Source organism: Camponotus floridanus, unplaced genomic scaffold, assembly GCF_003227725.1.
Source record: "Camponotus floridanus strain SB8 unplaced genomic scaffold, Cflo_v7.5 scaffold50, whole genome shotgun sequence".
Taxonomy (NCBI): Eukaryota; Metazoa; Arthropoda; class Insecta; order Hymenoptera; family Formicidae; genus Camponotus; species Camponotus floridanus.
This window is the reverse complement of record NW_020229659.1, coordinates 513,192-527,719: the sequence shown is the minus strand read 5'-3', so window position 1 is coordinate 527,719 and position 14,528 is coordinate 513,192. Positions and strand designations below refer to the sequence as shown.

The following is a 14,528-nucleotide window of genomic DNA, read 5'->3' as shown; positions in this document are numbered from 1 at the left end:
GTATGTCACTTCACGTTCCTTATATCGGAAACTGAAATATTCTATTCATTCATAGTCAGTAATATTCGCATGCATAAACGTGCGACTAAAGATTTTTATGTAATCGTCCATAAATCATGTAACGATTTTTGAATAATTTTGCAGAATGTGTTCATTTGCAATTAAAATCAGACTAGAAACCTTTAAAGGAAGCTGCGAAACTTACTTAATCTCTTTTTCGACGCTTTTACTTGCATCGAGATCACCCGCGCTCCTCTGCGCTCGTTTCGCGATAGCAAATTTTTTTTTATCTGCTAGACCGCAAAGAAAGTTTCGTCTGCCCAGCAAGTGCCAGTTTTCCCTTGGCGGGAAACGCGAATGGATGAAGAATCGAGTACTCGACCCGAATTTCGTTCGTCGCGAGGGCACCTGTCCACCCGTGAAGGTGGTGTTTACGCTCTCACATGTTACCCACACTACGCATTTTGATTTCGTAAGTGACGTTGTGACGAGGGCAACTGTCATTTAGATTGCGCGCGTGCAGTAGGTTATGACAGTCTTGAATAAACAGGAAGCACATATGACGGTGTCACTGTGTCTTGTAGTTACAACTTCACATATAGAACATGGAGCATAAAATTATATCTTTATATAAATTCTTGGAATTAGTTTTTAAATTAATTTAGTATTATCACAAATTTAATTAAATTATATTAAGTATTTTATTATTGATTATCATAGATATATTGTCATTTTTACATACATGAAATTTCTATAAAAATATTTACTATTTAATGTTATTTTAGATTGATTTTTTAATTCAAAATAAATTGATAGTAGGAAATAAATTGTTTAAATTTATTTCAAATATGTCGTTTAAATATAATTGTTTAAAATTGTCTAGCAAATAAAGGAGCAATAGGAAGATATTATATAATATATTGAAGTTCTCTCGATCATCTCTATTTTACAAGTCAAAGTTTAGTCAATATTTAAGATACGCAATTTCTTATCAATTCTTTCATCTTTGAATTTTGCATCTTATAAAGGAAGATGATGATGTATATCATGCTAAATATGCTTTACTAATTTTCACGCATTATTCACAAAGATGATTTTCGAAATCGCAAGTAAGTCAAGGTTGCTTACTCCGACATAACACAAGGTTTTATATTCATCGCGTTTACGCAAATCGTGTTTGTTCTTCCAGTGGATAAAGACGCGCGTTGTCAGACATGGATGCTAAACCGCATCCGTTACTAGTGCAAACGGTACTTAATGGACTTACAATTGATTCGACAGTAAAGTTCCACTTCTTCTATAGCGAACCACGACAAGAAGCGGTCATGTTCTAAAGAACCTCGTTAACCTCATATCTCGCATCATTACCGTTTCATCATGTCCGGTGGGAAAATAAAAAAAAAATGTACTTGGCTAATTTCGATTGCTGACTTGAAAAATTATAACATAGTTATTCGACAGAAAGGTATCTTCGTAATAATGCAAATAAATGCAAATGACAAACAAGAGTGGCAAGCGACAAGCTTTCACTTCTCGCGTCTGCGACTCCCTCGAACATTTCCGTCATTGTGGAACAATATCGTCCACGCCGACTAATTAACTTTTCATGTCTCGCGTTTCTTAATGCACACTTGAATCGGTGTGTCCCACGCCTTTGAGAAGCTGACATAAGCTTGGGGAGCGCGCGAGCTTAACACTAGGCGTCCGTGGATGCACTCGTACACTCGCAGCTCGAGATTCAGTTCAACAGATATTGATATGTGTTTGCATAACATCTGCGGAGCGTCATACGCAACACTATCCCGTGTGAAAACAATAGACCAAGTGAGATCGGTTATACCACACCACCCAATGGTAGGATTCCATATGCGGTCTTCAATTATAGAAAGTAAATTGTCCAACAGAGGAAAATATCACGCGTTTTATAATACTTTTTTCACCTCGATTTTAGGTCAAAGATTATTTTCTGCTTTAAAACCTTCGCAACTTTGATATATTTTATCTCTGAATTACAGAGAAAATAACTAAGCTAATTGAATACAATTGAGCTTAGTCACAGTGACGCTCAATTACATAGATAATCATCGAAGGCGCTTCAATTGATACTTCCGGCGTAACTAATTTCAATGCTTAAATTAAGCGATCGCGATGAATATTTACAATGTAGAATTTATCGTTGCAAATAAGTATCATCCGACATGCGTGTAAACACGCATTCTAGAAAATTAGCTTGAATTAGCAAGGTTGCTCGCGGCCTCTAGAATAGCTTTCGTTCCGTCGTGACGATTCGCTCGAGCGAATAAATTATCATCCTCGCGACCGAATATGTAAATCGTACGATGGTTGTACAAGAGCTAGTGGCGTTTCCTCCTCTTCTCTTTTTCCTCGTGGTTAACTCGCACGAAAGAAATACACATGTGCGTAGTCCAATCCGGCTTTGAGTTAATTACCATGGTGTCGTAATGACCGATCGCCTTTCCCAATCGGTGTCTATCGATCGTAGATCTGTTCTAATGAGTACGAGACACCGAGCATGCAACCGTATCGATGTTTACCGTGTACTCTATCGAGGGAGGACTCGTATTCACAGCTGGCCCCTGTAGTTACTTCACGAGATCTACGAGCTGTCTTGTTTCTGAATTTCAATGAAAGCCACGATACTAATCGGTCAACATAATTAAGTTGTCAAAGAAGAGAGAGATAATGCTCTTTGTAACGTTAATATGTGTATACGAAAAGACTCTAAGTATTATAGGATGAAATTATAAATGCATGTCATTGGAAGATATCATACTTTTCAATCTTAATTAAAACAATAATGTAATTAATTCGCATAATTAAAAACAAAGCATAAACTTAGCATTTTATGGTGGTAAGATATCGAATGTCTATAAATATTAATCGTCTATAAATATTATAGATTGCGCAAATCACGCGCGAACACTTGCGTGAATCATATTATTATCATTCCTATCAGACTTTATAAAATATTGACGCATATTTTCGCGAGTTTATCAATACGACGCAATTGATTTCCGCGAGTCAAGAGAAGTATAAATATATTCAATATAAAACGGATTACCGAGAAAAAAATTTTGTTCCGACATAATGTCCATCGATTGATGTAATAATCGAGCCGCAATTCGTGAGTCATAGCAAATAACTGAGAGAAAAATCTTATCGCGCTTCAATATCTTGACAGGTATATGTTTACTTTTAAACGATAGCTTTAAGATGCAATTATCTTCAAAAAACATTCAGATATACTGCAAGAAAACTTCTTATCAATAAATTTTTGCCGAAACGTCAGTAGGGTCGTATTGATAAACACCTTACCGTCTATCTGATATACGTATACAAGGTCGTCGGGTACAAGACGGAGTACTAAGGGCGAATGCAAAACACACCGCGGCCATGAATTACCGTGATATACTAGTACGTATAAACTGGCTACCGATGAGCTGATATTCATCCTGCAATAAATTACTCACGCCTAGTCCTGCGGCCGCGCTATCATTAAGCGCGCAAGTATACTTTTATCATTTGGCTGATAATACTTCCATTCAGCGCTATCATTTTGCGCGCTGAATATTTATCTAGCCATGCATTAATACTGTTGACAGAGCCATTAGTGATAGTAAAAACGCGAAGAGTACGATGATTTTTTTTTACTAAAAGTAAAAGTAAAAGAGGCTCCTATCTAAATAAATTAAACAGTAATCGGGCTTGAGGAGCAAATATTATACAATAATGTTAAAGTCAGTAAATAAGGCTAGATTTAATAACGTTGCAATACATTTTAATTAAGTAACTATTAATGACTATGCGCATTATAAACTTGATGATGAAATGTAAACGTACGTTTCTGTCCTCAACTGGACTCTCTTCAGTACAAATAAATAAATTTTAGGAAAATTAAAAATTAAAAATTACAAGGGTTACGCTTATCGCATGAATGGTATCAGAGTGAACTGTATATTCGGCTGTGTAATTAACGGATTCTTAGCAGTATTAGGTGTCGATCACGTGGTGGATGTTTCCAGAACGTCTCTCCTCCCCTCATGTTCCCCATTCAATGTCTTGGCAAAGACATGCAGAAAGAAACACGCAAAGAGGCCGTGATTCTTCTAAATTCAGATTAGATCCATAAATTTTTTTTTACTATTAAAAGGAGGAAGACAGACACACACAGACATGTACAATGCATATACGGAATTTTACATTTTTATTATCGAGAAAAACGCGAAGTACATCCGCAATATACGATTATCTTCTTCCTCCGTTACTTGCGCGCGTGTATCATCTTTTATCGATAACTATCTTCCTCCGCATTTAATCGGTCACGAAAAAGAGAAACATGTATCGTGAAAGGGGCCCGGTGCGTGTACGCGGTTACATATGGTCATTATTCGATGTAATTTTTAAAGCTCGCTACTCATTGCTCTTCGTCGAACAGGATCGTTATTTATTTTACGAATCGGCCTCATTACCATCCAGACTTAAAAGCGCAGCATATATATGACCTGGCGGAATAATCACTCCCGAGGTACATTTCTTGATCACATCGATATGCCAATGAATTCTTACGATTGGCTTGTAAAAACATGCCGCGAATAAAGCAGCATCGCATTAATATTCATTTTTATTCGGACGTATTATCGTAAATTATAATATTTTTATTCTTGCGCCGCGATATCTTGAATAATCGCTCGTATGTACTTATAATATGCAAGCATATCGTGTGACATAATACATTCGTTTCTACGAATAGCACTCTTGTTACATCGTTTATCTTGAAAACTGCAATGTGTGTAGTCTCTCAATTGATAAAATTCTATTTTGCTGAAATCTCTCATTTCGAATGTTGCGAAATTTTTCGCTTCTTCGTTAAAGACTCGTTATTATCGATTTTTTTTGTTACATTTACTTTATGGATTATAATTACCTAAATCATAATAGATTACACGTATCGCACTTTATGAATTATTCTTCCAAATGCGCGTGCTAGATAAGTTTTATCGTACACGTGAAATGATTTCCTTATTATGCGTTTAGAACGTTAGATTTTACGGTGGACTCTTAGCGTGATTAGAATTCGGACACGAAATTTACTTTCGGCCTTTCTCTCCTAATCGTTTCGTTACGGTGGAAACTTTCTTTTCCGTTAAACATGCGCAACTAAGATGGATAAGATTCGCAATGTAAGTCGGAACAAGTTGCGCAAAAGTCACAATGTCAATCTTCGAGTGGGAAAAGCAGAAGAGGCGATGGGAAGACATTTTTAAAGGTGAATAGTCGAATATCTCTCTCTCTCTCTCTCTCTCTTCATTTTGCAAATTTTAAAGTGCCATCGTTTTTTATCTATTCGATTAAAACATAATATGTGCACATGACACGATTACTACAAGAGATTAGTACGTCATTTGGTTTTTTCCAATCAAGGTAGCGATACATCGAGAACATCTTAATCCCTCGAGAATAATAATTGACGTTTTAGTAATATTACATATCCACATGGGCGGGATATGATATTGTGATGGAGGATTTGATATTATTCCACTATATGTTGTCATAAGACAGGCTTAAATTGCATACAAGGTGACAATGACGGATTTCAATGTCACCTCATGATCCGATTAAAGGAAAATCAGTGCGGTTGCAATCGCGCATACTTCGGATTAAGCAGAGTCTTCATGTGTCCAAGCATGATAAACGTCAGAACGATGCGGCAATGTCAGTGTTGCGAATGTTAGTCTCGCTTCGATGATTCTTATCTTCCGTGGCAGAAATAAAATCCGCTCGCGGATGGATCGTGTCTCGCGTGCTCATAACTTGTACTTACACAAGACTAAAGAGGAAAATAGATCCTCTTGTGGAAAAGAGCACATTCTCTATGTCATATATCGCGTATTTTGTTGCAGATATATTTTTTATTTGAATTTTAAAAAATCATATCATTTTATGATTAAGTTGATCGCAGTCCGATTAATTAGAGTCAAATAAAAAGTAGAAATTAGAGCTATAAATAAAGATACAAAAAAATATATATCAATAAAAATAAATGCTATAAATAGTATAAGACTTTATGACTGAATCGTACAATTAAGAGGATGTGTTATTGGAATGATAATTCTTGTGCATGTAACATTGTAACCATTCCATGATATCTGGGTAAGAAATTCTTGAGATCATTTTATGAAAGAAAAACCCGTGAGAAACTAACAGAACCGTAAAGGTATGTTGAAAAGAATTAAAATTCATGTAACATACAGTAGTAGTTTTATCCGGTTTCGATTAAATAGTTTCATCGCCGCCAACTTCCATAAGTTTCACATATAGGCATATTTATATCTATGATGTCGAACGATCATTAATCAACGTTATTGCACAATTAGTCATTAGAAATGTATTTACTGCAATTGCGCAAATCCATATAATAAAACGGTCTTGTATCGCTTGGAAAATATCTTCTGAGAGATTTATTAGACTTCATTTATCTTTATTTACATGTATTAGATTGTAAGATATACGTAATAAAAAGGCACATCTTGTATTAAATTAATTATTGATGTATTAAATTAATTACTAATGAAATAAATACTGAAAATTTTAAATATAGTTATAATAAATAACAAGAATAACTTTATCATAATGTTGTAATATTGATCATATTTAATTGTATAAAATTAAAAATGTATTAGTACTTATTTAGTAATTTGCTAGCAATATTTGATTTGAAATTATTTATTCTACTTAAGTATTATTGTGAAAAATATATATCAATAGTTTGACTGTCTGAATATTCGATACAATCTATCACGTCTAACATTTTAGAGGAGATTTCGATGTACGTGACAAGCATTTAATTTCCACGTGTTCGGGGGGTACATTGGACATTCCCACGTGATGCATGAATATCGTAAAATGTAAAAGCCGTTCCCTTGTCCTTACAAGATACACGTCGACGCATATTGAATTACAACGATATAAAAAGACAGTAGCAACATACGACAACACATGAACCAACAATAATAAATTTACTCAACGACGTTAATAAATTTGATTAAGTTATCGGGATTCAATGGACGCCCACCAATGTTGAACGAAAATTCGACAAACATCCTTTTAAAACAAATGTTTATAATCAAGCATTTCTTTTCTTTTAATTCATTATCCATCTTTTTAGAGCAGATAAATAGATCTTTTTAGAGCAGATAAATAATTTTTTTTATTAACGTTGCGTATCCTTGACATTTATTTGAGTTATATTGATTTGACATACATTTTCTTTTCTCACTTATAATGAAAATATTTTTTCTGTTTCAGGAGTCAGTCTAAGGCTTCTTATTTAGCTTATAGACGAGAGCGTGGAGCTCCCGACAGCGAAGGTAGCTACAAAAGAACAATGTCGCCGACCTCTCGTATGGATGATTGGCCACCACCTAGAGATCATGACGATCCAGTACTTTTACGCGTTACATCGCATCATACATTACAACAGCATCATCATCAGCATCACAATAGTCACCATCAACATTCTGATCTTTCGAAATCACACAGCGTGGATGCTCTTCATCATCGATTGGAGGAGAAATGTCTACAACAACAACAACAACATTCGGCAGAAGTGGTCAATAAACTCTCGCATGAACTCAATAAGAAGCTCCAGGCTAGCGACGTGAGATCTCGTACTAACGAAAATAATAATAATGATAATCTTGAAGACCGACATCAGCATCATCATCATTATCAAGAAAAGAGGCATCCAGAAAAGAGACACGACTACGAGCAACGCAAAGAAAGACTATCGCCGCAGAGCGTGGAGGTCCTTAATGATAGGAACAGGCAGCTGGAGCGAGAACGTCGGAAATTGGCAGCGAGCTGCGAGCCACTACCTCAAAATAGAGAGGTAAGATTATCTCCGGATTACCTTCACGTAATCACGATGTTTACTTGTTTTTCGCATCTCAACGATCTATCTATTTTTGCACCTGTAAATATAGCCAGTGTCAAGGACGTGTAAATCTTCACACTTCTCCAACATTCGGCTTCTTGCCGGGCTCGTGCGATATGCTCTCGATATTTTATCGTGTCTATTTTATCATTATTCTGACAATCTAATATAAATATATTTTCGATTTTTTAACTTTTCAATTTATAAATTTTATGTGAATTTTCTAACTCTTCTCTTATACTTTATTGTGCTGTGTTATTGTTATTCGGAGTTTGTCAAATGCTAATTTACGAGATTCGGACGATTGCTTTCAGAAACAGCTGCGAGAAATCAGTGGCCCGTTCCCAATCGCCAGCGACGACTTTTTCCGCGAGAGAAGCGCCACGATCGAGATGACCTCGCAAAATATTGAATTATTAAACCGTCGTAACGAGAAGAGGACAAACAGTGTGACGACATCCAACGCAATGTCCACGTATTCTATGAATACCACGACATCATCGGTCGCTACGACGATGACGACCTACGACAATGGCTGGTCCAGGGAACACGAAACGCAAAGTTCTATCGAAGCCACCATCTTTCCCGACAGACCGCCACCACCTACGAGCTCACCACCGAGATCACCGAATAACATTGAGACTGCAAGTCCACGGGGTGCTGTTCCAAGACGAACGGGAAGTTGCTCGAGTTCCTCTTCCTCAGGAAGATCAATCGATGCCCGCGTATCACCTCGAGTTTTATTATCCAGATCGTCGCCCAAAAATTCTCTAGACTCCCTCACGCGACACGAAGCTCGGATAGAATGCGCCTCCAACAAGAACAACAGAAAAGTCTCCAGTCCGACTCAAACGGATAACACAGGTTCCTGGAACAGATCCAGCTCACCGGGCCGTCTAAGTCAAACGAGTGAAACGGATTCGCGGCTCGAAAGATCCTCCGTATCCTCGAGATTCAAATCTGGCGGTAGATCATCTACGTCTTCGATCTCAAGCGTTTCTAAAGCTTCCTCTTTTTCCTCGCCGAGAAACTCGCCGATCGAAGGCGACAAGTCATCGCCGACGTCGTCGCTCTGCGTGTCACCCCAGCCGGGCATAGAAGGACTGACGTTGGTACAACGTACGGAGATCGTGCTCCGGGTGAACGCGGCCACCAGCGACGTCGCCTCGCAGACCGACATGCTGGGAGACGCGGAGCAAGACCATAGCAGCATGATTCAACGGCCGCTTCCGGAATCTAGGAAGAAACTACCGGAGGAGATCGAGTGCGAAGAGCTCAGCAAGGACTTGGCCAGTCAACTCAGCCCCAACGACAAGCTTGTGCCTATACTCGGTAAGTAACTCCGATCTTTATCACTCTCAATTGCATGAATAATGGTTCAAAGAGTATCATTCGTCTGACGATTTTACTATTTGCGCTTTACGTCGTCGTTAATAAACGTCAGTGCGGTTGATTCAATCAGATATCCTGCTCAATTTTGAAATGACGTTCACTTTAACGCAGATCTTGCACTGACATATACGATCTATCTAGTTGTCGTTACTTACGCTGTCGCAAGTTTACTTCAAGTGAAGGTACTTTAACTACGTTTGTGTGCGTGGACAATGTCTACGTACACAATCGAATCAAGAATTTCAGGGCAGCGACCTTTAATTTTAATAAGCGCTAATTTAATCAACGACACAGCTGCGTTATTCAATTATATCGTCGCCGCTGCTACGATATTGGATGCAATTCTCTGTCGCGTTATGGCTTTCATAGAACGTCGTGATCCTTGGAGCATGAAACGAAGCGTGCGAGTAGGAAAAACGCGCGTACCAAGAGCACCTGGTGATGTCTCTTTTTTTTTGTTCCTTATCAGTTCCAGCGCCGGAGCACAAGAAACCCACCGACTACGTTTCCGGCCTGTTCAGGGTGGAGACAACCTTGCAGCCACGGTCAAAGCGACGGCTCTCCCTAGAAGAGTCAACGCCCTTCTGCAACGAGGACGCGGATGTAGATAAAAAGTAAGTTCTTTTTTTTTAATCGTAATGTTCTTAATTAAAGAATATTTTTTTAATTAAAGAATATTTACAAAGCAGTTCGCACCCGCTCCGATATCGCGCGTTGTCTTCATCCGGTTGTATCAAGGGTCAGTAAGATTGTAGTTACGGTCAGGACAGATAGGACAGCATAAATATAGACCAAATGCGATAATTGATAGTTTTCACGTGCTCGCGAGCATTGGATTACGTGCTATTAATCAAGTCGCATGCCTTGAAATCCAAGGCGTTTATTACAAGTGCAAATTTGTAATACTCGCCACTCTACTTAATTGGTTCACGTACGTCTAACAGACATCTTATAATTTTAATAAACAAGCAAAAGAATCTCTTTTTTGTACTTTCAGTGTCATTTAAAATTCTTCGCACGCACACTTGGCCTCTGCGTATGGCCGCTGTTACAAGTACAAAATAAATCTGCAAGAATTTTTTGGATCAGTCGTAAATACACGTGCTTATAACGCATGGTATCTCTACAAGAAAAGAAGGAGTCACGTGTTCAAAAATATCTTATATGCGGAATAAACGTATCATAGAATTTTTTTCATAATTATTTTGATTTAATTGTCGTTTTTTAAACATCGTAATTTGACGAATATAATCACAATCAGGAACATATTATACAAATAGATTAAATATGATCGATTTTTTATTTATTTTATAACATTATTTTTTTTTATTTATATATTTACGATTTTTTAAGGTCGGTTTTAATTTATATTTGTTTATACGAAAATCATATTGTGAGAAATATTGAAATATCTTCACATTTCGCATATATTTGTTATTTGTATATATTGTTATGCTTTTTGATTAGTCATTCTTTTTTATTTGCGATTTCTTTCTTTCTCCTTGTCTATCTTGCACACTTATGGACAATACTTGTTCTGTATTCAAAGAGAAAGTGCCAAAGCATCAAGTCATTACGTAATCCACCATAAATGATATTGTCCCAAGCCCAACTACTCAGTACTTGTTCTTGACGCATCATATTATTTGCCAGTCTCTAACGTATGGCTGAAAGTGACGCATCATACTAGCAGATTGCGCGGTGTGCTCACAACAAGTCAAACGGGAAATGGAAATGGGGCCTCCTGAAAAGTAGACGACCTCTTGCTTTTATTCCGTCCATTTAAAGCGATTTAAACCGGCGTTCATCGGAAGTTTATATAATAACTTGCGATTATAAGTTAAAATTTCAAAGTGTGCCTAATATAACGTGATAAAATTCCTGCCGGATCAATAATCAATTGAAATGAACAAGAAGAGACGTTAAAATAATTTTAGTGGTGCACTCTCTATGACATTTTACATCGAAACAGAAGAAAATCAGCTTAATATTCATTTAAAAATCAGCTTAATAGTCACTTAAATAACTGCATTGATATTCACTTCTCTTAATTGCAGTATCTCGTTTTAAATTTCAAACATAATTCACGACAATTTGCACAGATAAATAATTTTTTTTCTAATAGCATACAGTTTGATATATTTCACTTTCTCCTCTCGTAGAGATTTGCTTAGACGGATGACATCGCGCATGCTGTAATTTAACTGATAACGATCAACTGGATTTATGCGGAACAAACATTGAATTGTCTGCTTGTTTTATCCGTGAACTTGAAAATCCATTCAATATCATATATACGGCTGTATTATTCATCACAAACTTTGATTACGAATGTAAATTGAATTCTACGCTGCAAAATATTCCTCTGTATTCGCTTATAAATTATTCTGTCTCTCCTGCCTCGCCTCGAAAATGTCGAAATTAATTCAATCATGACTCACATTCATTGACGCAATTCCTTGCCCTCTTGCAGCGATGACAATTACAGGAAAATTTCTGCATAGATGCTGCAAGAGGGAAGGAGAGAGGAACGATCCGTCTGATTCGCATTAACCGACTAGAGGTGCAATTATGGCAATAAATTCTTTTCAGACACGAAACCATACCTTCGACTCCCGTCACGCCACTGTCGGCCGATCTTAGCCCTCTCTCCCCTACGTCGGCTTATTTCACGACATCCGAGGGAAAGGCCAGGTTCCTGACGAGATACTCGCAAGACGTCACAGCGGAGGGATTAACACGTCAGGAGGATGCGCCGGCAATTGAACCGACGAACAGCCTTGACCTTAGGCAGAAAAAGGTACAGACCAAAGTCTAATTAAACTCTTGTAGAATGTGTTATAATTAACTACACGGTTGCCGGCTAAATTTGATTGATATGCAGTCGCGGGATATACGCTCGGATAATAATGATTATTCGCGGATAGGAGAAAAATAAGTATCGTATTTCAAATCTCTGCGAATATCAAATCTTATGTAAAATATAATTATCGCGCTTTCAGGAGTGTCGTCTTATCATTAAAAAGATGCATTGTTATCTAATCGTCTTAATCATCACCTCGTCGGTTAGATATCCTTGCGCTTTGTTGGTCTCATGATATAAATACAGCTCATTTAGTGTCATATCTACTTATTATATTCCGAGACTATGATTTAAATGATCTTTCAGGAGGAGCTGATGATGCGGCTTGACAGGAAGCTAGTGGTTCTCAAGGCCGAGCAGGAGGCTGTAAAGGAAGAAGGTGAGGTGAACGAAGCATTAGGTGCACGAGTAGCCGCTCGCGTTTCCGCCGTGGCTCGTCCGCCGGAAGTGTCCAAGTATCGGAATCACGTAGAGGAAGTCGGTAAGATTACCAGTCTTCTTCTCGGCCTTAGTGGCAGATTGGCTCGCGCTGAGAACGCCCTTTATGGAATGCCGGCCGACCACGCGGAGAGAGTAAGTATGAAACTTCTTGCTTCCTTGCATGCTTGGTGTAAACGTTCTTCCGCCGCGCCAACTAAAGTTGATCGTACATGTAAGATAGGATATTGCAATTCGATATTAGCGTTTGGTAATCAGAAAATTATGGGATATACGGAATTAAGAAAATAAAAAATCAACAAAATCTAATTTTAATTATAAATAATGATCTTTGTTCCTGATACGAATTTTATTTTAATATAAAATATTAGTTTATGTATAAGAAATATTTATTTTAAGAGATATTAAAGATATTTATATTAATTTTGTCTGTATTATTCTGTGTAGAAAATTTTGGAAAGCAAACGGGACAAGCTAATGGATCAACTGGAAGAAGCGAAAGTTCTGAAGAGTAATATCGATAAACGTAGTGTAAATGTATCAGCGATTCTAGCAAAGTACCTGAATGAGGAAGAATTTGCTGACTACCAACACTTTATTAACATGAAGGCAAAATTGATAGTGGACGGTCGCGAAATACTGGATAAGGTGAAGCTTGGCGAGGAGCAGTTAACCGCGTTGAAAGAGGCAATTGACTAGTCGTAATGATGGACTTACTTACATGCTAAGTTATTATGAGATCGATTCGTGAATGACCGTACATTACAAGTGTGAACAATAGAAAAGTCTCGCAACCTAACTCGAAAACATAGATTAGCATGGGTGAAAAATTATGGGAACATATACAAAAGAGAAACGTCGTCTTCAAGTCTAATTCAATATTGAAAATATTGAATTTTCTCGCGTAATTATGAATGAAAAATAATGAAAAAATAAATAAACACATATTTATACTTTTATATGTATATAGTATCCCATAGATGATTTTGTTTCTATATCAAAATTGTTATACACAAATTATCTATTATTGTGTTTCTAAAATCGTGTTAAATTATTCTATTAACCAAGTTTTGAAAATTTATTTAAAAACATATATATGTTCCTGCATTAAAACATCAGAAGGCAGCGATAGATAAAAACCATCTTTAAGATGATATAAAGATGTTGACTTAATGTGTGTCATGGTCAAAATAATATTAAAACAAGTAAAGTAAAGTAAAGTGTAAACAAGTGTAAAATTTATTTTGCGTATAAAATAAAAAACTAGGTCATAGATTATATAAATCTAATGTTCTGATCATCCAAGTGTAGTCCCTTGAAACTTTAAGTGCCTAGTCTTTGTTAAGCTTGTATCCAATTTGTCGTGTTCCTTCAGTAATCCACAGAGGAAACAATATCGTTTATATATTTGTGATGTACTGAAGAAAATTATTATCAGGCGCTATGATAATTACATAAGTTGTATGAGAAAACCAGGATAGGATAATTTTCTGTTTTCCTTTTTTAGGAAAACTGAAATTACGTACTAAAATGATGTTATAGTGATTGCAAAAATAAATATGTAAATATAAATACCAGAAGCAATATGTATGTATGACGAAGACTTGAAAAGAAAAAGTCAGAACGTGCGTAAACGGAAAATGAAATTGGTCAAGAAATATAACATGTAATACAATTCTTTTATAAGCATACATATATATACATACATATTTTCATGTATTAATCGCTGCCATTAATTATTTTTCATCAAACATATTTGGATATGGAATAAATTATGAATTATAAAAAATCAAAATTTTAATATATTTTCTAAAAATATATATATATATGTATATTGCAAAAAATTATCTTACATATATATGTATGTATGTGTACTTTTAC

General features: G+C 36.5%; 1 protein-coding gene across 2 annotated transcripts in view; it reads left to right on the top strand.

Annotated features, from left to right (window-relative positions):
* Positions 1–14,147, top strand: part of LOC105248928 (protein Shroom) — a 161,657-nt gene extending 147,510 nt beyond the window's left edge. For both annotated transcript variants that reach the window (XM_025412437.1, XM_025412438.1), the window contains 6 exons: positions 7,327–7,909; positions 8,269–9,286; positions 9,816–9,960; positions 11,939–12,146; positions 12,516–12,782; positions 13,095–14,147. In XM_025412437.1, the coding sequence (XP_025268222.1) occupies positions 7,327–7,909; positions 8,269–9,286; positions 9,816–9,960; positions 11,939–12,146; positions 12,516–12,782; positions 13,095–13,346 (2,473 nt within the window). In that variant the 3' untranslated portion in view covers positions 13,347–14,147. The remainder of the gene's footprint in view (positions 1–7,326; positions 7,910–8,268; positions 9,287–9,815; positions 9,961–11,938; positions 12,147–12,515; positions 12,783–13,094) is intronic.
* The last annotated feature ends 381 nt before the right edge of the window (positions 14,148–14,528 follow it).